At 45.0% G+C, this 26290-nt stretch overlaps 1 protein-coding gene across 5 annotated transcripts in view; it reads left to right on the top strand.

Moving 5' to 3' along the window:
- Positions 1-26290, top strand: part of LRRC7 (leucine rich repeat containing 7) — a 108041-nt gene that overhangs the window by 55846 nt on the left and 25905 nt on the right. For 4 of the 5 annotated variants that reach the window (XM_054515757.1, XM_054515758.1, XM_054515756.1 and 1 more), the window contains exons 7-16: positions 3679-3742; positions 7099-7173; positions 7654-7798; positions 8638-8710; positions 11520-11649; positions 12706-12821; positions 18546-18615; positions 20935-21034; positions 22568-22692; positions 25571-25771. In XM_054515757.1, the coding sequence (XP_054371732.1) occupies positions 3679-3742; positions 7099-7173; positions 7654-7798; positions 8638-8710; positions 11520-11649; positions 12706-12821; positions 18546-18615; positions 20935-21034; positions 22568-22692; positions 25571-25771 (1099 nt within the window). Of the gene's footprint in view, positions 1-3678; positions 3743-7098; positions 7174-7653; positions 7799-8637; positions 8711-11519; positions 11650-12705; positions 12822-18545; positions 18616-20934; positions 21035-22567; positions 22693-25570; positions 25772-26290 lie in introns of those variants that run through there. The other variant, XM_054515760.1, reaches the window with a different exon arrangement.

The following is a 26290-nucleotide window of genomic DNA, read 5'->3' as shown; positions in this document are numbered from 1 at the left end:
TTTCACCCACAAGAACTTCCTCTTGCTAATTTCCATAAAATGGAATTTTCCCAGTCCTTTGAATTCCAAGTGTACTTTGATGTTTTTTCTGTAAACACAGCGTGAAAAATGACATTTTTATCTGACATTCATTCCATTTTTTTCTCCAGGCCTTCCCACCTTTTTTCCATTTCTCTCTCCCCCCCCCCCCAGATTCAGAGATAGACCCAAAGTTTTAATTTTAATTAATCCCACCAAATGAATGTGCCAGGAATCCACAACTCCCCAAAATGTTGGAAAAAATCATTTGGGAGCAAGGCAGAGTGGGGAAGTTTTCCTCTTCTTGCTGAAATTCAGATTTATTGGGATTATTTGTGACTCTTATTTATGGTTATTTCTCAAAGTGCTGGGACTGTGTATAAGGAGGTTAAACACATTAAGGTTTTTCAGCAGCATCATAAAAACTGTGTGAAAAGCAGATTTTTGTCTTGTTTTTGAAACAAAATCAAGTGAATTAAACAAGAACCTTCCTATTATCAACACCAGAGGCTGTTTTGCAGAGGTTAAATTTGCACATTTGAAGTTTCTAACCCCGTGGAGTGACAATTTTTGTGCTTTCTGCAGCCGAGACTTTGCTCCAAAAGGAGAAATGAATGGATAACCCAGAAATTCCAGAATGACATTCTAAGATTCCAGCCCTCCCAATCCTTCACCTCCCTTCGGGCAGGAATTTGCTGGATAAAAGTGATTTTTACTTCCAGGAACCTGGTATCAGAGTGGTCCAAAGCTTCCCTGTGCCTTACAAACATCCCTGCCACAAAAACCCACATTCCTCCCATCCTCAGCACTTCCCAAACCCCACTTTTGGAAGCTGCTTGGCAAAAATCACAGGGTTTTTTGGGTTTTTTTTGGGCTTTTTTGAAGCCTGTTGAAGACACAATTTAAATCAGCTGAGAATCTGTCCAGGGGGGGATAAATTTAGGGAAAAGCTTCACTTCCTCCTGCTATTTTTTGAGATGCTGCTCCACTTTTCTCCCCGGTTCCTGATGAGGATGGGAAGTGTTTGCCACACTTTGGGTTTACAAATATTTGCAGCGTTCCTGGTGCCCTGTTTTCCTCAAATAGCAGCTCTGGCTGGCTTGGGGAACTCACAGCCCCCCAGCTTCACTACCTTATCAAAATATTGGCAATATTTTAATCGGCAGCTGCTACTACGAGCTTTCCCTTGAGGATTTTCCAAGCTGGATCTGTTTGCTGCTCAGGGAAGAGGCTGGGAAACGCATCCCATTGTTTTGCTTTGGAAAAAAAAAAAAAAAAGGCTTTTTCCCACTGTTTTGCTTTAGGAAAAATAGCTTTTCCTATTTTTAAAGGAGGTAAAGTTGTCTGGAAAGTGGATTATTAATTTTTATTTTTAAATTGTTTTATTTTATTAATTGATTTTATTTTATTAATTGATTTTGTTTTTCAAATAAAATTTTTCAATTTTATTTTATTAATTATTATTAATTATTTTTCACAGAATCCCAGATTTTCAAGGCTGGTTTAGGTTGGGAGGGTGCTGAAATCCCATCCAGTTCTGTGGACAGGGACACCCTCCATGGGCCAGATGAGCTTTAAGGTCTTTTCCACGAATTGTGGTGCTCTTTTTCAGAGGAGAAGAGGAAATATTATTTTCCATCTCTTTAGGAATGCTGAAATCCAGGGAAAAACTTGCTGCCCCCGAATGGAGGGAGGGGAGAACGTGGATAACCCTGGAGAGCCCCCCAGCCTCACCCTCCTGGTTTTGATTTCCGTGCCCCTGTAGCCTTTTAAAAAGCACATCATATTTTTAAAAAATCCCAAAATAATTTCAAAATAAAATTTTTAAAAATCCCAAAATAATTTTAAAATAAAATCATTTTATTCTGAACCTCGTGAGAATTCCATCCTTATCGCCCAAAGTCTCCTCTCACTCGTGAGTGGAAGGAAAGCTCCAAATGGGATCCCCATAAAGGTTTGGGGGAAAACCTTTGGCCCATTCATTCTCCCCACAGCATCCTTTAAACACTGAATATTTAACTGAGCATTGCCCATAACTGCTCCTTTCCTGATCCACCTCTGTAAATGACCCCACATAAAAACTGTAACGAAGCTTTCTGTAAGGAAAATATAAGTGATTATAGGAAAGAGATAAAAACAGCAGCAGCTAATGGGAAAATCTGATTTTCCATTGGGAACATCAGCAGAGCTTCATTTTTTGATGGGGCCCCAACCCCCTGAAATTCATCTGCCCCCACATCAGTTTCGGGTTCTGGAATTGTTTATTTGGCTGTAGAAATGGCACAAATAATGGTTAAAAGTTGCATTTGAAGCTGAATGTACAGTAGAAAACCCAAAGCTGTTGAAGTTGTGCTCAAAAGAGTTTGGGATGAAAGACAAAGGTTTTACCAATTTGAGTGGATTTAATCTCTGAAGAGTTCCAGGATTTAATCATTGAAAAGATATAATAGAGATATATAAAATATTAAAATATATATAATATGGATAACGTATAATGTGTGTAATAATGAAAATATTCGTTATTATAATATCTGGTGATACATTTCAGTGGAGTTTGTTTCCCTGGTTTTGTGGGGTTTATTTCCCTGTTTCTGTGGAGTTTATTTTCATGTTCCTGTGGAGTTTATTTTCCTGGTTTTGTGGGGTTTATTTCCTGTTTCTGTGGAGTTTATTTCCTATTTCTGAGCAGTTTATTTCCCTATGTCCATGGATTTTATTCCCTGTTTCTCTGGGGTTTATTTCCTGTTCCTGTGGACTTTAATTCTTGGTTTTTTTGGAGTTTATTTCCCTGTTTTAACAGAGGAAAAGTGGCCTTTTCTGGCAATAAAACAGCAGCAGTGCTCTCAGCACAGCCAGGCTGGAATGCTGAGCCAGGGCTGTGCTTTTCAGCCACAGCCTTTCAACAATACTCACTTCTACCTCTGGTACAAATTGCAGAGATAAAATGGTTGATATTTTAGATCACAGTAATTAAGGCTATGCTAATTTTTTGATTAGGATCTGATTACCTCAGGAGGCCTCTGAACTGCCTGTTGCAGTTCATGTTAAATGATTTAATTATTTTTATCCTCTTTTTTCACTGTGCCTCCCAAACCCAGTGTGGTGCTTGGTCCACTTTGGTCTGTCAGGGCTTAAGGAGAAATTCTGCCCTTGGGATAAAGCCCTGCTCCAGTTTTGTTCATGGAAACAAAGGCAAAAAAAATTGATTTATTAACTTTGAACTTGATCAAATCTGAACCTCAGAGCAGGGGACCTGGACAAGAGTCCAAACACTTTCTAGTGGTTTGTAAAAAACCACAGCAAATGCATAAATCTCTCTCAAAAAGCCACAATATATCATTTCAATCACTTATTGATATAACATGGGGCATTTTCCCTGGGCAAACACACAAAAATCTACCAAGATTTTGTTTATTTTTGTATGAAAACAACTGTTGCTGGCTTTTGAGTTCCATGACCTCAGTCAAGGATGGAATATATTATTGAAATTTGCATCAGCATCAAACTGGTGCAATTCTCTTTTTTTTTTTTTTGCCATCAGAGTATCAATGCAGCTTTATTTTCCCACTAAAATATTTTCCTTTCTTTTTATCCCCCCAAAACCCGACTGATGTTTTGCCAGTTAAAATCTCATTTTGAGTCTTTGCCCACCTGTTCCAGGTCAATGCACAAACTGACTCAGCTGGAGAGGCTCGATCTGGGCAATAATGAGTTCTCTGAGCTGGTAAGAAATGCTCCAGTTTTTAAGGGGAAACCTGGGGGGTTTGGGTGCTCTTTAACTGGAGAGGCTTTGTGGGATCATGGCCTGGGGCAAGGGACTCATTTCCCTCCAACCCAAGCCAGTCTGGCATTCTGCAATTCCAGCAATTCCAGCAGAGGTCAATTCTGAACCTCGTAGGGAATTTCTGCCCCTAGCTCATCCCTAAAATCAGAATTAATTTCCCTGAGATTGAAACATTTTGGGAGTTTTCCCTGTTGTCAGCACAGGAAGTGAGAGATGCTGTTCCTTGGGAGCCACGGAAGAGCAGGATCAGGGATTACAGCCCTACAAGGGAATAGTTCCTGTAGCTTTAGTTAAAACTGAGATAATTCCACTTCAAACAAACCCTGAAATGTCACCTGGTGCTACAAAGCTGTAGCAAAGTCTCTACATCTGTTTCATGGAGCAGCTCCCACCCTGTTCCAGGCTGCTCATTTATTCCATGCAGGAGGAAAGAGAGGATTTAACTCCGATTTTTAATTAAAATCTTCAGCGTGGATAAACAGAGAGAAATTTTCGGAAGAGCTGCTTGGAATGTTAATTGTAGGAATTAAATCCTGGCCGAGCTCAGAGCCTCTCTTCTGGGTTGGGTTTGTGGTGTTTGAAAGGAACTGGACAATATTCCACATATTTCCATGGCAGCCCAGTGAGCCCACGAGGGACAGATCAGGAGAGAGGTGGTCCCATCCTCCTGTTAGGGCCAGAATTCCCAAGTTTACTCATTTTTCAGCCAAAATGTAGGAACTGGAATCAAATTGCAGGAGCCAAATGGGCCAAGAGTCCAAGGCACAGTGGGAATGTGCAGGAATGTCACAGGAAAACTGGTGCTAGTTTAACTCACACCTGGAAAAAAAGGATTAAAAGGTCCTGTATTCATGGATTCTGAAACTCTGACTTGTGTTTTCATAGAAATTTCCTTTTTAGTGGAGAGAGGTGAGTTGGTGGTGTGGGAGAGCCTGATTTCTTTGGTGTCCTGGGAGTGTTGTGGCCCTTTCCTTGGGGCTGGAGAACTCTGTGCCCTTCCTGATGGAGCCACTGCCAAAATGAGCTTCTGTCCATTCTCTGCTCTGCTCTGCTCACCCACCCTGCTGGGATCGGGGCTCCCAGATCCAGGGAGAGCTGTGCACCCCCGGAATGCCAGTCTGGCTCCCTGAGGAGCAGCTGTACCCAAGCTGCCATCAAGGAAGGGAAGGGGCAGCTCCTGTCACTCCAGGAGCAGCAAACCCCAGAGTCTGGCACCTCCCTGGGTCATTCTGGGGAGCCAGACCTGGGGCAGGAGGAGGAGGAGGAGGAGCAGAGCTGTGCCTGGAGCAGGGCAAGGCTGGAGGCAGCAGCTTTGCCAGGTTTGCTCCAGAGGTCCAGGGGAGTCTGCAGGCAGCAGCAAGGCTTGGGAGAAATTCAGGAGGGGAATAGGGAGGGAAGGAAAAGGAAAAGAATAGAATAGAATAGAATAGAATAGAATAGAATAGAATAGAATAGAATAGAATAGAATAGAATAGAATAGAATAGAATAGAATAGAATTAGAATAGAATGTGACTTCCTCAAAAATTCCTGTGAGTCTTCCATTCAGACTCGATCCCAGGAAGCTTTTCTGTATGGAGAGGGTGGTCAGACCCTGGGACAGGCTCCTGGAAAGGGATGTTTGGACAATTCCCTAAATAATATCCTTTAAAGTTTGGTCAGACTGAGTTGGTTGAGGAGCTGGACTGGGTGGTCAATGTAAAACCCTTCCAGTTGGTTCCCTTCTGTTCCTGTTCCTATTCCTGTTCCTATCCCTATTCTATTCCTGTTGCTATTCTATTCTATTCTATTCTATTCTGTTCTGTTCTATTATATTTCATTCCACTCCTTTTCCCATTCCTTTTATCTCCTATTCCTATTCCCATTCCACTCTATTCCAATTGTAGCAACCTCTGTGGAAAATGAGAACATTCCCCAAAGAGCCCCAAACCAAAGCATTCCTAACACAGACAAACAAGGTTTTAATGGCACTTTGATACCAGCCCATCCACGAGATCCTGTCAGGATCATCGTGTGCCACAATGTGGAATATTCCATGGTGCTCCACATTAATGGGAAATTCCATCATCCTGGGGAATCACAATCCAAGGAATTCCCCATCAGAGTGTGCTCTGCACAGGCCAGGAACAGGCCCTGAAGAAAGGTGTCTGCTAATGAGAGGGATTGAAAAGCAAATTAAAGTTGAGAGAGGAAATTATGATTATCCATAATGACCTCAGCCCGTGAACACTCCAGAGGGATAAAGAAACATTAATCAGCCCAGGAACAAATAGTATCAAATGCCCATTAATCAATTCAGCCTGGAAATGAGAAGTGGTTTTAATCATCGAAGGACAGCAGAATTTCAATGGAATTAACAGAGGCAAAATAAATCATCTTTAAAATGCTCACCACTAGTTTTTAATAGGAGCTCATTAGGTGGAGGTGTGGAAACACGGGGCGAGTTCTCCTGTTCATCAGCTTTGTTCTTACCTGCTGAGGCATCGCAGCATCTCCCACCATTCCCTGGGCATGTGGAAAATCAGATTCCTTCTGGGAATGGCAGCATTCCAAACCAGACCACACGGGGCAACTCCAGGTCTCTCTTGGAGTCTGGAGGTCCATTTGCTTCTGCCTGTGTTGGAATCATTCCAGGGCAATTGTTCTGCTCCCAAAGGCTGATTTGGAATGGAATATTTCATGGAATATTTCATGGGACATTTAATAACAGGTTCTGACAGGCTTTGGAAAAAAATCTTTACAACCTGGGAGGGCAAAGGCAAATTCCAAGTGTTGGTTTGCTGAGGAAAGTGTTTAGTGGGAAAGGAAAACACTGCTGAGGAAACCTGGGAATATTTGTGGCCTGCATTTGTAATTCTGGGATTTCACAGCTGTGAGGAGTGATTTGGGGAATTGCCTTTTTTACCTCCTCTCACTGATACCCTGAAAAGAATAAAACAGACGAAAGTTTGATTCTGCAATTCCAGGTTTTATCGGTGCCCATTTTCTCCTGTGCATTCTGACTCCTGCCTGTGCCAACTGCAGATGTTAAATCTCCCCAGGATGTTTCCTTTGGGCTCATTTCTTTTGCAAAAGGCTCTTAAATTTTACAAGTTTTGATAAAGAGCAGCAGTGGTTAAACTACACCAAGGGAATGTTCTCTTCTTGTCCTTGAACACCTGGAAGGCTGAGGTGGGGTACAAAAACCAAAGGGAAGTGAAGAGGGAAGCTTTGTTTTCTTAAGAAAATGTTGATTTTTATTTAACTAAAGACACATTGCTTTACTTAGCTCCCCATAATTGTTTACTCTTTTCCTCAGCCTGAGGTTCTCGAACAAATCCAGAATCTGAAGGAGCTGTGGATGGACAATAATTCCTTGCAAGTGCTACCTGGGGTATGGACATTTATTTTAGGGAATTATTGGGTGATTTAGTGATCCCCCTGTTTGCCTGGCAGGGAACAGCTGCCTGTGCATTTCCTTGGGTGGGTGCAGAGAGTCAGTAATTAATTAATTCATTCATTAAGATAAAAGTTTGGGGATGGTTCAACACAGAAAATCTCCACCTGCCTGGTGGAAGGTGGGAATTGGGAATATCCCTTGGACCTGTGTCCAGATGGAGGAGCACCTCAGCTGCATGCCCTGGAATGCCAAATCCCAGCAGATTTAATGAATTTGGAGCACATTAATTAACCTGGGGGGGGTTAATTTTGTTCCTTTGAGGCTGAGCCCACCCCGGCCCTGCTGCGGGGAGAGCAGCGATCCAAAGGGTGCTGAGATAACTCCAGATCAGCTGGATTTGTGTGTTTGTCTCTAATTAACTCTCTAATTAACAGCTCTATCTGCTCAAGTAACTCTGTCTCACGTGCTATTAAGTCTATAGGGAAGTTAAAACAGCTCGTGTACCTGGATGTGTCCAAAAACAGGATCGAGACGGTCGACCTGGACATCTCGGGCTGTGAGGGGCTGGAGGATCTCCTCCTCTCCTCCAACATGCTGCAGCAGCTGCCAGATTCCATAGGTGAGGACAGATCTGGCATTCCTCTCCATTTGACAGATTTTTTTAAATTTTTATTTTAATTTTTTTTTTTATTTTATTTTATTCATTTTTGGAATTACGGGATTTTCTAATCATGGAGCAAGGCCTGCCATTAAATCCCAAAGGAGGCAGAAAATGGTGTCTGGACAGTCCCATTTTGTAAAGTCAGGAGCAGAATTCCCTGGCTGGAAGGAATTGGTCCACCTGGTTTGCTGTTTTGAGGAAAAGAGGCCAAGAAGGACAGAACTAATTTCATTTAAATGTAAAAATCAGTCTGAGAGCAATGATGGGATTGCTGCTCGTTCACAGTGGGAAAAGGAAATAAAAGGAAATAATTCAAACTATGAATTTTCTTTTTATTTTGAGAGTTTTACATGCATGTAATTCCTGGATTATTTAGGATCTGTGGAAGTTCTGGGAGCTGTCTGGCTATAGGGACATCCCTCTGTCCACTGGAATATTTCCATTCAGTTCTGAGCCCTTTTCCCTTTCCCTTTAAACACAGAACTGCAAAATTCCTCAATTTTAAATCAATTTACTCAGATTCCAACATGGATTGGTAATTAACGTAGCTAGTTATTGACACTCTTACTGTGTGTCTTCTCCTCCTGTTTTCCATCTTGTTTTTCATCTCCCCATCAATCCCAGGATTTTTGTTCCACGGCCCAGATTGGTTTTCAGAGGGCATTTAGCAGGAATAAACCCATTTGGGATTGTACTCCCCAAAATCCAGAGCAGAGCTGTTCAGGGTTGCAAACCATTGCTTGTGGGGTTCCAGGAGATCTCCATGGGAGCTCTTCATCCATCATTTCTTCCTGCAGGATTGTTGAAGAGACTGACAACCCTGAAAGTGGATGACAACCAGCTCACCATCCTGCCCAATGCCATTGGAAAGTGAGTCCAAGTTTCATCCCTTTTTAATTCAAATACCTTTTCCCTTCTGCTCAAGGAGTGTGGGCTTTCAAATAGAAAAGAAGACAAATATACTTTGAATTCTGAAATAATTTCCAACCCCCAGGCTGTAACATTTTAATTTGGAGCATCACTTTTAGTCCTGGGGATTTTTCAGTGCAAGGGGGAAGAAGGTAAAATATATCCAATTTTCCAGGAGGAAAACCAAAGGTTTTGGGTGTGAATCAATTTGGATGAGCAGAGAAGTGAAAGCAGAAGAATTTGGGGGAAAATCCATCTGTTGCCATGGCAACAGCCAGGGCTTGGAGCTCACAAGGATCTGTGGCCTCACAGGGATGGAGAGCTCCTAAAATACGACAGAAACCTCTGTGGGAAAGCCAGGAGGATTCCAGGGGCTGAGATCATGGGGAGCTCTCTGGTGTGGGGTCTCACATGGCTCTGCCTCCTTCTGCTGGGGGGCTGCAGCTTGGTGGCTTCCAAAATCCTCCAGAATGACCCCATCCCACCCCCCACCATCCCAGGCTGCTCCAAGCCCTGGCCCTGGCCTGCTTCAAGAAGAATTTAGCTTGTTGTGATGCCATTTGGGAAAAATAATCCACATTTGTGACCTATTCCAGCTGCAGCCACTGAAAGCCCAGGCTGGCTCGTCCTTGGAGTGTTTTGGGGTTATGGGATTTTCATGGAGAGCATTAAAGGCTGGGGATGGGAATCACTGAAGGACAAATCTTTGCTCCCCAAATCTCTGTGGAGCAGCAAATTCTCATCCAAGTGAAAGCTCAGAAGGCTCCAAGATCTCCTGGATGCTGCAAAAAGATGGATTTAAATCCAGCTTCAGCAATTCTGGGAGTCGGGATCTGAAGCCTTTTAAACCTTTTAAACCTTTTTTGTTTATTGCTGAAGCAAAATGCCCTTTTTTAACCCGGTATCTCCTCAGTGTTTGTCAGGGAGCTTTGTTTACATTTCCAAAGGCACAGCCACTGCTATGAAGTGGAATTGCAGAGCAGCTGGGGTCACCTGGGGTCTCCACCTTGTGCTGGAGCCCCTGGCTGTGCTTTTCCAGGGGAAAATTCCCTCTCCTCTGACGAGGGCAGAGTGTCCCACATCACAGGAACTCAGCTCTCTGACCCATCCCTTTGGATGGATTTTTGCCAGGTCTCTTTCTCCACATTTCCAGTGGTGGAACCCCCCCAGAGGCTGTCCCTGTCACCCAGGGATGGGCAGTGTCAGGAGGGAGCATTCCCTCTGGGATTGCTCCATGAGAGCTCTCTGTGCTGGCCTCCATTTCCATTTCCAGTGGAAATGCTGGGCAGTTCCACCCTCATTTCTGGGATTTCTCTTCAAAGGTCCAGCCCAAGGCGGCTGTCAGAGCTCACAGTAGGCCTGGCTTAAGCAAACATCCCACACAAGGCCTGAGGTTCCCTTAATTCCCTGGTGCAGCCAAAGGCTGGAGATGTTCCCTGTGGGATCTGAGTGGGTGGGATGGTGCCAGGGGGGATTTGGGACCCCCAGCTGGGCCTGGGGCAGTGTTTGGGTCCAGTCTGTGCCAGAGTAGATTTGTATTCCCAGGTTTTAGCGATCTGGAGTGGAAGAACCAGGGGGAATGGAGCTGGAAGAGCTGAGATCAGTGAGGAGGAGGAGGAGGAGGACAGGGAGGGCACAGCTGAAGCTGTGGCTGCCCCATCCCTGGAAGTGTCCAAGGCTTCCCAGGGAAGCAATTACAGGGAAGTTCTGAGGGTTCCCTGGGAGGAACAGCAATCTCTGCTTTCACTTGGCATCAAATCTGAAGGCTGAAGGAACTTTTTCATTAAGAAACTGAAATAAAGGTGAACTAGATAAAGAGTGAAGACCCAATCCTGCAGCTGAGACTCCTGTGAATCCTGAACAATTCAGTCTGTGGAAGGTGTGGTCAGAGCTAAACTTCTTAACAGATCCTCCAAAATATTTGGGAAAAAAACCAGAGAATCCTCTGACAAGTCCCTAAGGCAGTGGACAGGCAGATGGGAGATTTTAGGAAGAAATAATTGGCTGTTATTTACCCTTATTCTGATCAAAGCACTTGAGAGTAAGAGGTGGAATGTGAGGAGCAAAGGGGGAGAGGAGCTGGGTGGTGGCACTCGTGGTGTTCACACAACTTTCACTTGAAGGATTTTAATTTGCAGTCTTGTTTTAGAAGAAAATTAGGAAATATTTCCTCTGAATACTTTAATATATGTCTATAACCTGTATATTTAATATGTATATTGGTATATCTCCCTCTTTGATGTGCAGTACATCCATATATTCCCATTTGAATATATTCCCAGGCCCCCATCCGTGGTGTCTGGTGACCCAGATCCCAGACCTTCAACCTTAAACCTGGTACTTGGGTTAACAAACATTAAATTCTTGGTTCCATGACCTCGGTTGCCCTGACCTCTGTCTGAAGCCCTTGGAATTCTTTAATATCCTCAATATCCCAGAAAATCTGAATGGTAGCATGGGCAATCCAAACAGCCTTAAAGTGGGTTCCAAAAATCCCGTGGTTATAGACTCCTGCCAGGGAAATCATGGAATGCTTTGGGTTGGGATGGCCCTCAAAGCCCATCCAGTGCCACCAGGGACACCTTGCACTGTCACAGGCTGCTCCAGCCTGGCCTGGGACACTTCCAGGGATCCGGGGCAGCCCCAGCAGATCTCCCCTGGCTGTTCCCTCTCGGGGCTGGTGGAGCGGGTGAAGCTCCCAGAGGTTTGGGGTTGTTAATTTGGGGATGCAGTCCCTGCAGGGCCGCTAACGAGGGGTTTGCCATTCCAGCCTGTCCCTGCTGGAGGAATTTGACTGCAGCTGCAACGAGCTGGAGTCGCTGCCCTCCACCATCGGGTACCTGCACAACCTGCGCACCCTGGCCGTGGACGAGAACTTCCTCCCGGAGCTGCCCAGAGAAGTGAGAGCTGCTCCAGGCCCCATTCCCGGCTGGGATGTCCCCTGGGAGCCACCATCCCACACCTGGGATGTGCCCTGGGAGCCACCATCCCACACCTGGGATGTCCCCTGGGAGCCACCATCCCACACCTGGGATGTGCTCTGGGAGCCACCATCCAATCCCATCCCATCCCATCCATCCCATCCCATCCCATCCCATCCCATCCCATCCCATCCCATCCCATCCATCCCATCCCATCCCATCCCATCCCATCCCATCCCATACCTGGGATGTCCCATGGAGCCACCATCCCATCCCTGGGATGTCCCCCAGGATCCAGCATCCCATCTCTGGGATGTCCTGTGAGAAGCCAGCATCCCATCCCATTCCTGAGATGTCCCATGGGATCCAGGATCCCATCCCATCCCTGCCCTGGGATGTCCCACAGGATCCAGCATCCCATCTCATGTCTGGGATGTCCCCTGGGATCCACCATCCCATCCCATCCCATCCCTGGGATGTCCTGTGGGATCCAGGATTCCATCCCTGGGATGTCCTGTGGGATCCAGGATTCCATCCCTGGGATGTCCTGTGGGATCCAGCATCCCATCCAATCCCATTCCTGAGATGTCCCATGGAGCCACATCCATCCCATCCCATCCCATCCCTGGGATATCCCACAGGATCCACCATCCCATCCCATCCCAATCCATCCCATCCCATCCCATCCCATCCCATCCCATCCCATCCCTGGGATGTCCCCTGGGATCCTCCATCCCACCCCTGCCCCCACAGACGGATTCCAGCTGCTGGTGGAATTGTCTGGGTGTGCAAGAGGCGCTTGGTGCTCAGACTGAGCAGTAAATCCATGGAAAGTTGGGAATATCCCTGTGAGGAGCCCCAGGCGCTCCCTGAGGTTCCTGCCAGAGGGAAAATGTCGTTTTCTGGTTGAATTTTGGATTTCCTGCCTTTTGTGGCCTTCAGTAAAACCCAATTTTGGCACCTCCCGACACTAAAAGGGATAATAAGCACTCCCAGATTTGGGGTTCCATCATTTGGGCTTTTCCATTCCCACAGATTGGGAGCTGTAAGAACGTGACTGTGATGTCCCTGCGCTCCAACAAACTGGAATTTCTGCCTGATGAGATTGGCCAGATGCAGAAGCTGAGGGTGTTAAATCTGAGTGATAACAGGTACAGTTCACTGCACTTTATTTTTGGCCAATTTAAGAATTTTTTTTTAATTTAAACTTTTCCTTTTAGGTCTTTATAAAGATACATTTCTCTAAAATATATTTTAAAATTAAAAAACGTCTTTAGAATTGTAGTTTAAAAGTAGCATCATTATCATTTCATTTATTTAAGCTCTAAGGAAAGAATCTTGGTTGTTTTTTCTTTATCTTTGTGGTTTGGTCTCAGCTCCTTTGACATCCAAGGGAAAACTTCAAGAAAACTGAGTAAGGCCAAAATCTGGCTCTTGGTGTGTTTTAATAGCTTCAAACCCATTTCTTTCTTTTATTTCCTGCTGTTTCCATGCAAAAAAAAAAAGAGATATTGTCTATAGGTTTGTAATATTTAATGATGAAAAAGCTGATACCCAGGGAACCAGGAAACAAAAATTAGTTATCTTGCATCCACTGAAATCCAAGGAACATTTTTCATTTCCTTCAGCAGAGTTTTTTTGTTGGTTTTTTTTTTTTTTTTTTTTTTGTCAAACCCCAGATTCATTTTTCCTTATGCACAGGACTGTGCTTAGATGAGGAACAAAATGCTTCAAATGAGCTGTTCTTGATCCCTGTCCTGCGCTGCCACAGGCACATGGAAAGTCTGAATTTCCTTGGGATTTACCTGTGTGGATGTGCCAGGAATGTGGTGATTTGCAGCGTCAGCACAGCTTTGCTGGGTAGTGCAAGATGTGGGGGGTGAATTCCATTTTCTCTCCAGGACTCGCCATCCACACTCAGCAAAAATTAGGGAAGGATTTCCCAGCCCAGTTTCATTGCTGAGATTCAGGTTGAACATAAAAATGTAAATTACATAAAGCCATGGAGAACCCCCTGGAATATTGTTTAAAATCCCTCATTTAGTTCCATTCTGTCCTGCATTGCAATTCTGGGGCACAAATTCCGTCCCGTCCCAAATCCAGTGGATTTCCAGGTGGATGTCCCCAGGGCTGGTCCCTCCTCTGCCCCGTGGGGACACAGAGGAGGGGACACGGGGCAGAGGACAGTGCTGATCCAGGATTTCCTGGGAGTCAGGAAAGCAGGGAGCCTTCCCTGGCACGTCAAACCACCCTGAGCAGGGTCACTGCCCCCTTTTCCAACCTGGAATCCTGCCGGGAGTCTGAGCTGGGGGAGCAGGAAACTGCTGGGAGGATTTCCTTTTTGGGGGATTTTTTCCCTTTTTTTCCCCCAGTGATTTTCCTGCTGGCCCCAGGGCCATCACTGGTGTGCAGGGACTGGCTCAGGTGCTGAGGTGGGGCAGGGGCAGGAAGGGCTCCCCCCCCTTCCTGAGTTCCAGCAGAATTCCAGCTCCCTGCCCAGCTGGGAGGGGATTGGGATTTCCACTGGGGAGGAAGGGGATCATGGGACCAGCATCCCAGTGGTGTGGAGTGGGATGTGGTGATCCTTGGGCTGGGATGTGGTGCTTGTTCCATGGGGTGGGATGTGGTGTTCCATGGGGTGGGATGGGGTGTTCCATGGGGTGTTCCATGGGATGGAATGTGATATTCCATGGGGTGGGATTTGGTGTTTTTTCCATGGGGTGGGATGTGGTGTTTGTTCCATGGAATGGAATGTGGTGTTTGTTCCATGGGGTGGGATGTGGTGTTTGTTCCATGGTGTGGGATGTGGTGTTCCATGGGGTGGGATGTGATGTTCCATGGGGTGTTCCATGGTGTGGAATGTGGTATTCCATGGGATGGAATGTGGTGTTCCATGGGATGGGATGTGATGTTCCATGTGGTATTCCATGGGATGGAATGTGGTGTTCCATGGGATGGGATGTGATGTTCCATGTGGTATTCCATGGGATGGAATGTAGTGTTCCATGGGATGGAATGTGGTATTCCATGGGATGGAATGTGGTGTTCCATGGGGTGGGACGTGGTGTTTGTTCCATGGGGTGGGATGTGATGTTCCATGGGGTGTTCCATGGTGTGGGATGTGGTGTTCCATGGGGTGGGATGTGATGTTCCATGGGGTGTTCCATGGTGTGGGATGTGGTGTTCCATGGTGTGGGATGTGGTGTTCCAAGGGATGGGATGTGGTGTTCCATGGGGTGAGATGTGTTGTTTGTTCCATGCGCTGAGATGTGGCGGCTGTGCCCTTCCCCTCAGTGGTGTCTCAGTGACCCAGATCCCCGACCTTCTACCCATAAACCTGGCTGAGTTGTCTTTAAACCTGGTGGAATCGTCTCCTCTACTTTTCTGAAGTGGTTTTGGAAGTGAATTTTTCCAAACCTTTCCTCCTTTGTGGCTCTCAGCTCCGGCTGAGTTTGAACATGTCCCTGCTGAGATGTTGGGATAATTCTTTTGCCATGGAGCTTCCCACCTTCATGAAAATTAAGAAGTTCTGACATTCTGCACCAAAGAGTTTGGATTAAGTCCAGATACCTTCTTAATGTTGGATTTTTAGTGATTTTTTTTTACTTTCTGTGGTCCCAGCTTCACTTTCATCACCATTCCAGCAATCCCTGTTGCTCCTTTGGATGAGCTCACACATCCACACCAAAGAGAGCTGGGGCTCCCCTTCCTGCTGGAACATTCCTGTGTTCCCACAGCAGTTCTGGCCCTCTGCTCTTCTCTGGATCTGGCAGAGGAGGGAGATCCCAGGAGCTCTTTCCCTGGGGCCCTTGGAAGAAGGGAGACATTTTGCTCAGGGGGACTTGGTGTTTGAGCCTCTCTCTGGTGCATTTTGGATCAGAGTTGATGGGAATCCCAGATTCCATTCTGCTCAGGGGAATCAGTGTCTGAGTCCCTCTCTGGTGCATTTTGGATCAGAGTTGATGGGAATCCCAGATTCCATTCTGCTCAGGGGGAATCGGTGTTTGAGTCCCCCTCTGGTGCATTTTGGATCTCTGCTCTTTGCCACTACAGACCTTCACTCTGTTCCATGTCTTCTCCTCATCCCTGGATGTTGGGAGTTGCTGATCTTTGAGTTTCAGGATTTCCTTCAAGCTCCCATGTTGGAATTCCACTCAACCCAAGGCAATGCCTCCAGCTTTCCTTCCCCATGCCACGCCCTCTAAGATGTGTCCAAACTTCTCATCTCCACACCTGGGAGTCCTCTCTCCTTTCTCTTCCCATCTCCAAACCTTTCCAAAGGGAACTTTTCCAGGATTCTCTTGGCTGTGCCCAGCAGAGCCAGCAGGGTTTGGATCTGGATCCAGGAGGTGCCTGTGGTGAGGTGTTTGTGCAGGAGCAGCTCTGTGGAAGCTCTGGCAGCTCCAGCTCATCCTGAATTTCTCCCAGGGGCGGCTGCTCAGCCTCAGGCTCTCGTGGGAGTCTGGAAATCCCAAATTCCTTGCCAGTAACCAGTGTCCCTCTCCATGGGTAGCCACAAACACCTTGTCTCCCATCTGCTTCTCCTCTCTCCTCAGAGTCCTTCCAGGTCTGAGCCCTGTGATTGAGAGGTAGAATTGTTAGAAAAGTCCCTTTGGGCTACACTTCCCACAGAGCCTCGGTTACTGGTAAGTGACCTTTCTTTTAGTTCCAGATTGTTCTTAAAGAGCTGAGAGAGCCCCCTCTTCCTGCTCTTGAAAGGACTGAGAGAAACCCCCCTTTCTGTTCCTAAAAGGACTGAGAGAAACCCCCCTTTCTATTCTTAAAGGACGGAGAGAATCCCTCATTTCTGTTCCTAAAGGGGCTGACAGACCCCCCATTTCTATTCCTAAAAGGACTGAAAGAAACCCCCTTTCTATTCTTAAAGGGCTGTGAGAACCTCCCATTTCTGCTCCTAAAGAGGCTGAGAGAACTCCCTCTTTCTGTCCTAAAAGAGCTGAGAGAATCCCCCCTTTCGATCTTAAAGGGCTGAGTGAATTCCCCCTTCCTGTTCCTAAAAGAGCCAAGAGAATCCCCCTCTTCCTGTTCCTAAAAGGGCTGAGAGAACCTCCCCTTCCTGTTCCTAAAACAGCTGAGTGAATTCCCCTTTACTGTCCTAGAACAGCTGAGTGAATTCCCCATTCCCATTCTTAAAGAGCTGAGTGAATTCCCCATTTCTGTCCTAGAAGAGCTGAGAGAATCCCTCCTTTCTGTCTGTGCTTCACTCCCACAGAAGCCAGAAGAGCTCCCCAGACCTCACCATTCATCCCCACAAATTCCATTCCCTGTGTCAGGGAGGGAATTCCCTCCTCCTGGTCAGGAATTAGGATTTAGTCAGGGTGTTTGCACGTGGGTGCCTACAGATGAAGAATTTTTTCTGCGCTGCACAATTTAAAAGCAAAAAAAAAAAAAATTGTGTTAGAAAAAGAGGCTGGGGCTTGGGTTCAAAGCTCAGCAATGATTTTGGGTGCTCCCTGTCTGTCTTTGAGCTCGAATTTGAGGTTTTTTCTTTCAAAGGCTTTAAAATCAGGCCTTTTTTGACGTTTAAAAGTCGTATCCAGGCGTCTTGGCACAGCAAATGAAAGAAGCAGAGTTCTGTGACTTGGTTGGGAATGGAACTGGAAAATCAGCATGGAATGGTCTTGTCCCACATGATTCCAAGGGCTGGGGCCAGTTCTTCTCCCTGTGATTCCCAGCTCTCCACCCAAGTTCCCTGAAGCATCCCAGTGCCTTCCCAGAGACACTTTTCAGTCTAGTCCTGACTTTTGTGTTCCATTCTGAGGTGCCCAGAAATGTGGGAATCACTTCTGTGGATGATTAACTCAGGGTCTGAGTCTGGCACAAAAGGGCTTCTCCTCCTCCTGGTTTTTCCCAAATCTCATTTAGGATTTGGTTTTTCCAGTGCTCCTTTGGTCACTCCCAGAAGCTGGGAGAGCCTCAGTGCATGGCTGGGCCAGGCCATGTGCTGGGAAAGAGCAGGGTTAGGTGGGAAATGGGGAAGGAATTCTTGGATGTGAGGGTGGGGAGGCCCTGGAATGGAATTCCCAGATTTGCTGTGGCTGCTCCATCCCTGGGAGTGCCCAAGGGCAGGTTGGAGCAGCCTGGGATGGTGGAAGGTGTCGATGGGAAGGGATGGGATGGGATGGGATGGGATGGGATGGGATGGGATGGGATGGGATGGGATTTGAGGTCTCTCCCAGCCCAAACCACCCTGCATTCCATGCCTCTATAAAAACAGCCTATTCAGTAGGAGTTATGGGAAAAAATTCAATGAGGATTCTACAAATATCCTGCCATCCATTCCCATTCCCACTCCCAGATCCCTTTTAGGAAACTGTGTTTAAATGTCTTGTTAAAATGCTGATTTTTTTTTTCTCTGCTCCATTTAATTTTGTCATTTAGGTTCACTATGAATATTTATATTATTTTAATCTTTGTTCTGACATTCCAACAAAAATGAATTTTCCATCATCTTGGAATATTTCTGTTCCAAACCTCCAGTGTCCAATAAAGGGAGGTCTGTGAGTGACTCTGAGGTTCCTCTAAACCTCCCTGGGACCAAGATTTTTTCTTTTTTCTGTCCAATATGTGTAATTTTATTACACTATAACCAAAGGAAAATATCAGTCTCTCTCAATACCAAAGGATGTGGTGTCAGCAGTTCTACTTCCCAAACAGAACTCTTAATATGGAATATTAATCAGATTAATAATAATAGGAATAACAAAAACAGGAAGACTGATAAAATATTGCATTTTAGTAAAATTGATTTTAAAAGCAGTGAAATTTTAGCTATTTCAGTGTGATAAACATGCTGCATACAAATATTTCAATTTGGAAATGAAGGGTTCACCTTGTCCCAATATTCTCCTTTACAGACTGAAGAATTTGCCCTTCACTTTTACCAAACTCAAAGAACTGGCAGCCTTGTGGCTTTCTGACAACCAGGTAATGCCTTTCAATATTCCCATTTTCCTTAGGAAAGGGGCTGTCAGTGAACCTTGTCACTCAGTTCAAGATTTAGAAGAATTTCGGAAGGGTTTGCTCCCAGCCCAGCTGTAGATTTCCATGTCCAGCCATAAATCGTGCTGGGTGTCATTTTTTACCATGGAAAAATCACTTTTGCAGGATTTATTTTACCAGGATCAGCTGCTGCCTCCTTACCAAAATAGTAAATAAAGGGCAAAAGTAGCACGGGAGTATTTTTGAAGTAGAAATTCAAGATGTTGGTCCCCAAACTCATTATCCTGTTCCCACCCTGTGCTCCATCTGCTCCTCTACCCTTGGCTTCCTCTTCCCTTTTCCCACCCATTCTCCCATCCCTTCACATCTTCAGCTCCACTGCAGTCAGGGAGAGTTCAAACAAGTCAAAGCTGCATGAGGACTCTGGGTCTTGCTTTGGAGAAAACTCATTTTTCTGCGCCTTTGAAATCTGAGGGAGCCCTTCTTTGTTCCAGGACTCTGGTTTACAGCAGATATTCTTTGGGATTCTATTTTAAACTGAATTATGCAACAGGAACCCTGAGAAATGCAACGGTTCCAGCAGCAGCTGAGCCCTAAAATAAGTCTGAAATGTACATTTACTTTTAGACCCAAGCCAAAAATGTGAAAGCTGAAGGGGGGGGGGGGGGAGTAATAGAAAATTATGATTAAATTTTAATGTGTTAAATGAGGATTCTTGGGGCTTTTGCTTTTAAAAATTTGCATTTTAAAAAATAACATTGCCTGGCTGTGCAGCCCAGGCACAGAACACCCCCAGCCCTTTAAATATACAACATTTTCCAGCATTTTGACTTTCCTGTGGCTCAGCAAGGATTGATCTCCACTCTCTGGGCTGTGACAGTCACTCCCGGATCAGAGTGACTTTGGGTAGAGCAAAACCATGATCAAACATCCGCAGCTGCAGTCAAATCCAGCAGGAATTCCCAGGGAATGCTCCTTGGGAATTCTGCTGTGCCCTGCACCAGGTTTACTCCCAGGTGAACTGTCAGCCACCGGCATTTATTCCTCATCGTTAATTAACTCCTCATTAGGCCTGGCTTGAAACGCATGCCCAGGTGTGTTGAAGCGGGCAGTGCCAGGTGTGCTCCCCGCTCCTTTTCCCCTGGAGCAGCGGGCAGGAGTGCCCGTGTCCCCATGGCTGGGAGTGCCAGGAATTGCAGGGAGGGCGCAGGAGGCTCCGCTCTCCTCCGGCCCACAGGGAGGCTGAAATTCCTGCAGAGCAGCCTGGGGCTCCCTGGGCAGGGGGAGCTGGACCTGCCCAGCTGCCAGCAGTCCATGGATGGGTTCCCATTCTGGTGGTGGTGGTGGTGTTATTAATAATATTGTTGGTGGTGTTATCCTATTATTGTTGTTCTTATTGTTGTTATTATTGTTGACGTTATTGTTATAATTTATTGTTGTTGTTATTATTATTGCTATTATCATTATCCCATTATTATCACATTATTATTGTTGTTGGGGGTTTTTTTTGTTATTATTGTTGATATTATTATTGTTGTTATCATTATCCCATTATTATTGTTGTTGTTATTTTCACATTATTATTGTTATTATTATCAGTAGTAATAATAATAATAATTCTGGCTGTTCTGGTTGTTCTGGCTGTTCTTGTTGTTGTAATTATTGTTATTATTCTTATTATTGATTATATTATTATTGTTATTTTTATTACTACCATTATCATTATCCCGTTATTATTGTTGTTGTTACCTCGTTGTTGTTGTTGTTGTTGTTGTTGTTGTTATTATTATTATTATTATTATTATTATTATTATTATTATTATTGTTATTGTTATTATTGTTACTACTACTACTACTACTATTATTATTCTGGTTGTTCTGGCTGTTCTTGTTGTTATTATTGTTACTATTGATGATATTGTTATTGTTGTTGTTATTATTGCTATTATCATTATCCCGTTATTTTTGTTGTTGTCGCATTATTATTATTATTATTATTATTATTATTATTATTATTATTATTATTATTATTATTATTATTATTATTATTATTGCTGCTGGTGCTACTACTACTACTACTGCTGCTGCTGCTGCTATTATTGTGGTTGTTCTGGCTGTTCTTGTTGTTCTTGTTGTCATTGTTGTTGTTGTTATTGTAGTCGTTGTTAGTATTGTTGTTAATGTTGTTGTTCTCGTTGTTGCCGTTGTTGCCGTTGTTGTTGTAGTCATTGTTGTAATTATTGTTGTTAATGTTGTTGCTCTTGCTGTCCCTGCTCTCCTCACCGTGTGCTCCCTCTCCCGCAGTCCAAGGCCCTGATCCCGCTGCAGACGGAGGCGCACCCCGAGACCAAGCAGCGCGTGCTCACCAACTACATGTTCCCGCAGCAGCCGCGCAGTGACGAAGGTAAAGCCCCAGCTGGGGCTCAGCCCTGCCCCACTGACACCCCCGGCCACGGGCACATCCCCGGCCTGGCCCACGCGGATGAACCCTGGCATTCCCAGGGTCAGAGTGACGTTTCTGATTGACACCTTCAGATTTGCACTTTCAGACTGACATTTCTGATTGACACCTTCAGATTTGCACTTTCAGTGTGATATTTTCTGATTGACACCTTCAGATTTGCACTTTCAGACTGACATTTCTGATTGACACCTTCAGATTTGCACTTTCAGTGTGATATTTTCTGATTGACACCTTCAGATTTGCACTTTCAGACTGACATTTCTGATTGACACCTTCAGATTTGCACTTTCAGTGTGATATTTTCTGATTGACACCTTCAGATTTGCACTTTCAGACTGACGTTTCTGATTGACACTTTCAGATTTGCACTTTCAGACTGATATTTTCCGATTGACACCTTCAGATTTGCACTTTCAGAGTGACGTTTCTGATTGACACCTTCAGATTTGCACTTTCAGACTGACATTTCTGATTGACACCTTCAGATTTGCACTTTCAGTCTGATATTTTCTGATTGACACCTTCAGATTTGCACTTTCAGACTGACATTTCTGATTTACATTTTCTGATTTACACTTTCAGACTGACATTTTCTCATTTAAAATTTCAGGCTGACTTTCTCGTTGACATTTTCAGATGTCAAAACTTTCAGATTTACACTTTCAGACTGATATTTTCTGATTTAAAATTTCAGATTCATACTTTCAGATTGACGCTCCCTGATTTACATTTTCACATTGACATTTTTTGATTCACAATTTCAGACCGACCTTTTCTGATTCACAGTTTCACGTTGACATTTTCTGATTTACGTTTTCAGACTGACATTTTCTGATTTAGAATTTCATACTGACATTCTCTGATTCACATTTTCACATTAACATTCTCTGATTTACATTTTCACACTGATGTTTTCCGATTTACGTTTTTCAGGGTGACATTTTCTGATTCACATTTTCAGACTGACGTTTTCTGATTCAAAATTTCAGATGGACGTTTTCTGATTTACACTTTCGGACTGATGTTCTCTGATTTACAATTTCGCACTGACATTCTCTGATTTACACTTTCAGACTGACATTTTCTGATTTGCAATTTCGCACTGACGTTTCCTGAACCTCTTTTGTTTTCAGAGAGGCTTTGCAGGAGCAGTCAGAGCCCAGCTCTGGGTGTGCACAGCCCAGGAATTGCTGGCAGGAGCTGGGAATGCCCAGCTCCATGGTGTGGGGGCTCAGGGCTCCCAGACTTGGCTGGATTGAGGCTTTGCTCCACTAAATTCCCATTTTCACACTGCCCCTCTGCTCCAGGGCTGCCCCAAGCCCTGGTGCTGCTTCCCACCACTCTCATCCCACTTTTATTCACGACCCTGGAGTGGTTTCTCAGTTCCCCCTCGAGTTTCCAAACAATCACCCAGGTGAGCAAGCAGGAAAATCCCTTTGGCTCATTCCCAGCTCCCTTTCCCATTCCCTGCAGATTTCCAGTCAGACAGTGACAGCTTTAACCCCACTCTGTGGGAGGAGCAGAGGCAGCAGAGAATGACTGTGGCCTTTGAGTTTGAGGACAAGAAGGAAGAGGAGGAGAATCCAGGGAAAGTCAAGGTGAGTGCTGCTGGATTTATTCTGGGATTCACTTATTGTGAATGGGCAGGCTTCAATATGCAGGTCCTGAATTGAGCTGGGTTTGGGTTTGAATGTCAGATTCCTGCTCTGTCCCAAAGGGAATTGAGACAGAATTACTGTCCAACTTTCTTTACAGATTATATCTATTTACATATTATATATACTTGCATATTATATTGTATTGTATAATATTATATTATATTATATTATATTATATTATATTATATTATATTAATTCTATTCTATTCTGTCATGATTATATTTTTACAGAATTACTGTCCAACTTTTTTTATTTCCAGATTCTATATATTTACATATCATGTTATGTTATGTTATGTTATATGTTATGTTATGTTATATTTCTGCAGAATTACTGTCCAACCACTGCTTTTTCAGGAATATTCGAATCCCACAGGGGATCCGATATTCCCCTCAAAGCAGAAGTCAACAAGGGCTTTGCAGCCTCGTGGAATGTGCAGTGGAGAGGGCATCACCTGTGAAAAATTAGGTTCAAAGCATGAACTTCCTCCCCCAGTTTTATGAAATTAATGTCACTGCAGAGTTCTCCATCAATCCCTCAATCAGCTGCATTGTCAGGAGGATATTTTCAAACCTGTCAGCCTTTACATGGCATGGAAATCTCTCTTTCTTGAATAATACCAAGGAATTATCCCACACTTCAACCCTGCAGATTTCTAACAGTGGTAGAACACCCAGGGTAAAATGTAGGGTCAGAGATAAAATCATCTGAGGAGTTTAAATCGGATTTTACTTCTCAAATTAACAGTTCTCTTGACAATAGCATTTTAACACCCCATTCTAAACTTGGTGGAAATTCTTAATTTTTCTTTCCACTATTTTTCCCAGTTGGAAATTTCTCTCCAGCTCCTGTGCCCAGAGCTAATGGCCTCTTCTGCTTTAGTGAAACAGAAAATGAAGCCAAAAGCAGCCTTCACCTCACAATAAATAGATTAAAGTGGAATTTTACCCTGGATGAATTGCAGGTTTATGGGTCATGCATGGAAAACATCATCTGGGAAAGTTTTCTGTTGTCCCACAACTTTTATCAGAATTTCCCCTGGGGGTGACATGGCTGGAGGTTTCAACATGTACATTTTTATCAGTTCCACCAGAGCTTTAAGGGATAAATTTAAATAAATATAAATTCTCAACAGGCAGTAACCACCAACTCTGCAGCATTTCATAACAGCAGAAGAAATTTTCACTTTGCATCTCTCATCAAACTGAACTTTCAGCCAGACCGATGTTAAAATAGATTTGATAATTGGGATTGTTCAATAGCTTTTTTCCATCAATGATTTTGAACTCTGAAAATTCTCTCCTCGGGGTGAGGCTTCTTTTGATGTAGCCCTGGAAAGGGATTGGCAGGGAGTACAGATTTCCCCTGGGATGGGGAATGTGGATCTGTCAGGGAGAGATCTGCATCCCACTGCTGTCCCCCAGCACCAGAGGGGGTTTGCAGGATAGTTTGGCTGTTTGATATTAACACTTCCAGGGAGGTGAATCTCCTGCTGCAATCCCAGTTTGGGGTTGTTTGTCTCATCCCAGCCTCCAGTGCCTCCTCCCTGCTGGAGTTCCTGAGGATTTGCTCCGTGCCTTGCCCTCAAGCCATGGCCTGAGCTCTGGGAGACACCAAGTGCCTCATTAGGTCACCCCTGAACACGGTTTCATTCAGCCAGAATTGAAGCAGAGCTTTTAGTGCTGCTTTCCAGACTTGATCTGTCCTTTTTCTGTTGGAATTCTTTATTAAAAGTGACATCCCACTCACAGATTTTAACATTTTCTGTTCTACCCCCTGACGTTTATTCTCTCCTGGTTCGGATCTGGATGCCAGCACTTGACACAGTTTTATTTACCAAATCAATCATGCTTTTGCCTCTGAAATATTCCTATGGACAGACCATTTCCAGCTAAATCCAAAACTGTGCTTTTCCTTCTCGTTGGGAATTTAAATCCTGCAGCTCTGGCAGGGAGCTATTCAAACCAGCTCACCTACACCACCAGATAGAAGCTGCTGAGTGCTTGTCCTGGTTTAGGGCAAATTTGGGAGTGAACCCTAAAGGGGCTCCTCTAGAAAAGCAGATTCAATTGGCCTCTCCTCCAACCAGTTCAGGAGAAAATACCTTTTTAGAGAAAAGTGGAGAAAAACTGTTTATGAAACAATAAAACAGTAAAACCTAAACAATATTAAACTCCAGATCCTTTATCACCAGCAGGAATTTGAAGTTTCCCAGCCTCATCACCCTGAGACGCTCTGGGAAAGTTGGGAAGTTCAGATTAGTGGGGTTTTTCAGGAAATCTGTGTGTCTGTCAGTCAGTCAGAGCTCAGTCAGGCCTCGGGCACTCCCTGGAGAGCTCTGGGTCTGTGAGAGAAGAGAAAGAGCCACAGACACCCGGCATCATGTGTGTGAGCATCATCCATCTCCAGCAGGCAATGGCTCCCAGAGGATCAGCTCTGCTCTCAGCTGCCATCCATAATTCACATTAATTGAGTACAGGAGCGTGGCTGAATTAATTCTGCATTTACAGCAGGGTTGTTTGGGAGGGCGTGATGGGATGTGTCAGCAAAGTGCAGAGCTACCAACACCCTCCCAGGGGCTTGCAGGGAACCATTCCATCCCTTTCTTTATGGCACTGGCATTGCATTCCATGCTGACAAAGAGGGAATGAGCAAATTTCAGTCCTGACCTCCTCAAACTCCCCAGACAGATCAACCAAACCTTGAGGAAAGCGCCCTCAGCCCAGAACCGCAACCAGGCTTTCCTTTGCGCTCTGCTTCCATCCTGCATTCCTGCCTCCATTCCTAACTCTGCCTCCTCCTTCCCTGGCTGCTCAGGTGGAGATAAACCTCAAGCGTTACCCCACGCCCTACCCCGAGGATCTGAAGAACATGGTGAAGTCAGTGCAGAACCTGGTGAGCAAACCCAGCCTGGGCGTGCGGCCCGAGAACGCGGCCCCCGCCGCCAGCACCGACCCCACGGGCAAGGACAAGTACGAGCACAAGTGGCCCCTGACCCCCAAGGAGATCTCCGTGGAGGTACTGGCAAGCACCCTTGCTCCTCTCCAGAATTCCAGACGCTGTTTTTTATGGTTTTGGGGCCCCAAAGGATGTTTTGATCCGCCGCAAACCTCAGGTCGTTGTCGGGGATGCTCAGCTTCCGCAGGGCCTGGCAGTTGAACAGTTGCTGTTCCGGGGGTTCCAGGGGGAGAAGGAGTAAATCCATTTGGGATCCTTACTGACACACAACCAGCACAAACCTTCCCCCCCGGCCACAGCAGAATTCCACCCTCCCAGGGGGATTTTTGGGAAGGCATTCCCATGGTTGACGGGGATTGTGGTATCTGCTGGGTCCCCAGGATGAAGGAGGAAATGATGAATCTGACTCCATGTTCTTAGAAGGCTAATTTACTATTTTATATAAAAGAATGCTATCCTAAAACTATACCAAAGAATAGAGAAAGGATCCTCACAGAAGGCTTAACAAGATACTAATGAAAAACTCGTGACTCTCCTCAGAGTCCGACACAGCCTGACCGTGATTGGTCATTAAGTGAC

Source organism: Molothrus ater, chromosome 9 (assembly GCF_012460135.2).
Source record: "Molothrus ater isolate BHLD 08-10-18 breed brown headed cowbird chromosome 9, BPBGC_Mater_1.1, whole genome shotgun sequence".
NCBI lineage: Eukaryota > Metazoa > Chordata > Aves > Passeriformes > Icteridae > Molothrus > Molothrus ater.
The sequence above is the reverse complement of the archived record's forward strand: the minus strand, read 5'-3'. Positions and strand labels throughout refer to the sequence as shown.